The 1,969-nt window shown below is 44.9% G+C and overlaps 1 protein-coding gene across 1 annotated transcript; it reads left to right on the forward strand.

Moving 5' to 3' along the window:
• Positions 1–280: 280 nt before the first annotated feature.
• Positions 281–1,359, forward strand: ZCCHC13 (zinc finger CCHC-type containing 13). Its single transcript, XM_025866704.2, has one exon. It carries the CDS (start codon positions 330–332, stop codon positions 843–845), a length of 516 nt encoding a protein of 171 aa, XP_025722489.1. The 5' UTR covers positions 281–329; the 3' UTR covers positions 846–1,359.
• Positions 1,360–1,969: the final 610 nt, after the last annotated feature.

Consider the following 1,969-nt stretch of genomic DNA (forward strand, 5'->3'; position numbering starts at 1 on the left):
CAGGGTATATTTTCTGAACAGGGAAGGATTCAAACAAACCTAAAGATCCAAGTGTTTATTTAAAAAAACAAAAACAAAAACAAAAACAGAAAACACCAACACTCAGCCATGCTTTTGACCTCAAGGATAGCAGGAAAGTTGAGGCGGGGCGGGGGAAGGGCAGCTGGAAAGCCTCTGACGCATAATTGGGGCCGTGCGCAAACCTTGTGTGACGTTGCTGAGGCCCCTAGAGAAAAACGGCCACTTGTTTCTGAGCCTTCCTAAGGGGAGTTGCGTCGGAACCTTCGGGGCAGTGGTGGGCCGGCTCACCCTAAGATCTCACCTCCGCCATGAGCAGTAACGAATGTTTCAAGTGTGGACGGTCTGGCCACTGGGCCCGGGGATGCCCTAGAGCAGGAGGGAGTCGAGGGCGCGGAGCCAGAGGCCGTGGTAGAGGTTCTCCGTGCAGTTCCACCAACCTACCTGACATCTGTTACCGCTGTGGTGAGTCTGGCCATCATGCTAAGAATTGTGACCTTCTCCAGGACATCTGCTACAACTGTGGGAGAAGTGGCCACATCGCTAAAGACTGTATTAAGCCGAAGAGAGAGAGAGAGCAGTGCTGTTACACTTGTGGCAAACCAGGCCACCTGGCTCGTGATTGTGACCGTCAGGAAGAGCCCAAGTGTTACTCTTGCGGTGAATATGGCCACATTCAGAAAGACTGCACCCAAGTCAGGTGTTACCGGTGTGGCGAGACCGGCCACATGGCCATCAACTGCAGCAAAACGAGTGAAGTCAACTGCTACCGCTGTGGCGAGTCGGGACATCTGGCCCGGGATTGCCCCATTGAGGCTACCACTTAGTTTTTCCCCTTTGTCCTCCCCCTCCTTTTGCTGATTGTTAATTGTGTTATTTTCTCTGAAACCTCTTCACTGACCAAAAGTTGATAGATGGAGGCTACTCCCAGGCCAGTGAACTTCAATTACCATGTTGAAGGAGGAAAGGGCTGGAAAAAAAAATCTCAAAAGAAATTGTTCACTTTTAGATGTCATTAATGTGTTTCTGCGCCACTGGTGAATCTGATTATTGGACAGTCATTCTAGACATTAAGTAATTTTTGGTTCTTTGTACTTTGATTTAACATTTAATTAGCAGCTACTGTGTGCCAGCCACTACTGGAGGAATTGGGGATATATCAGTGAACAAATAAGATCATGTTTGGGAACACAGGCCTAGAATCTATTAACAAATAATACAGAGTGTCAGTGAAGATAACTTGCTATAGAGAAAAAAGAACACCAGGTAAAAGGATAGAATAAGCTGGGGAGGGGACGTGTAGTTCTGTCTTAGATACACAAGGTGCCCTGAGGAAGTGAAATTTCCTCAGAGATTCGTTGATAAATAAAGCTCATTCTGAAAATGTCTATGACCTTGTCAAAGTAATTTTAACTTTATTACATATTGACCGTTTTGAATTATCCGATCTCATTAGCTTTTGTTTATTTGTTTATTTTAATTGAATTTTATTATGTTAGTCACCATATTTAGTTTTTGATGTAGTGATCCACGATTCATTGTTTTCGTATAACACCCAGTGCTCCATGCAGTACGTGCCCTCCTTAATACCCATCACTGGGCTAACCCATACCCCCAACCCCCTCCCCTCTAGAACCCTCAGTTTGTTTCTCAGAGTCCATAGTCTCTCATGGTTCGTCTCTCCCTCCAATTCCCCCCCTTCATTTTTCCCTTCCTTCTCCTAATGTCCTCCATGTTATTCCTGATGTTCCACAAATAAGTGAAACCATATGATAATTGACTTTCTCTGCTTGACTTATTTCACTTAGCATAATCTCCTCCAGTCCCATCCATGTTGATGTAAAAGTTGGGTATTCATCCTTTCTGATGGCTGAGTCATATTCCATTGTATATATGGACCACATCTTCTTTATCCATTCATCTGTTGAAGGGCCTCTTGGCTTTTTCCACA

This window comes from Callorhinus ursinus, unplaced genomic scaffold, assembly GCF_003265705.2.
Source record: "Callorhinus ursinus isolate GAN/ISIS: 27379988/994484 unplaced genomic scaffold, GSC_fseal_2.0 scaffold40, whole genome shotgun sequence".
In the NCBI taxonomy this organism is placed as follows: domain Eukaryota; kingdom Metazoa; phylum Chordata; class Mammalia; order Carnivora; family Otariidae; genus Callorhinus; species Callorhinus ursinus.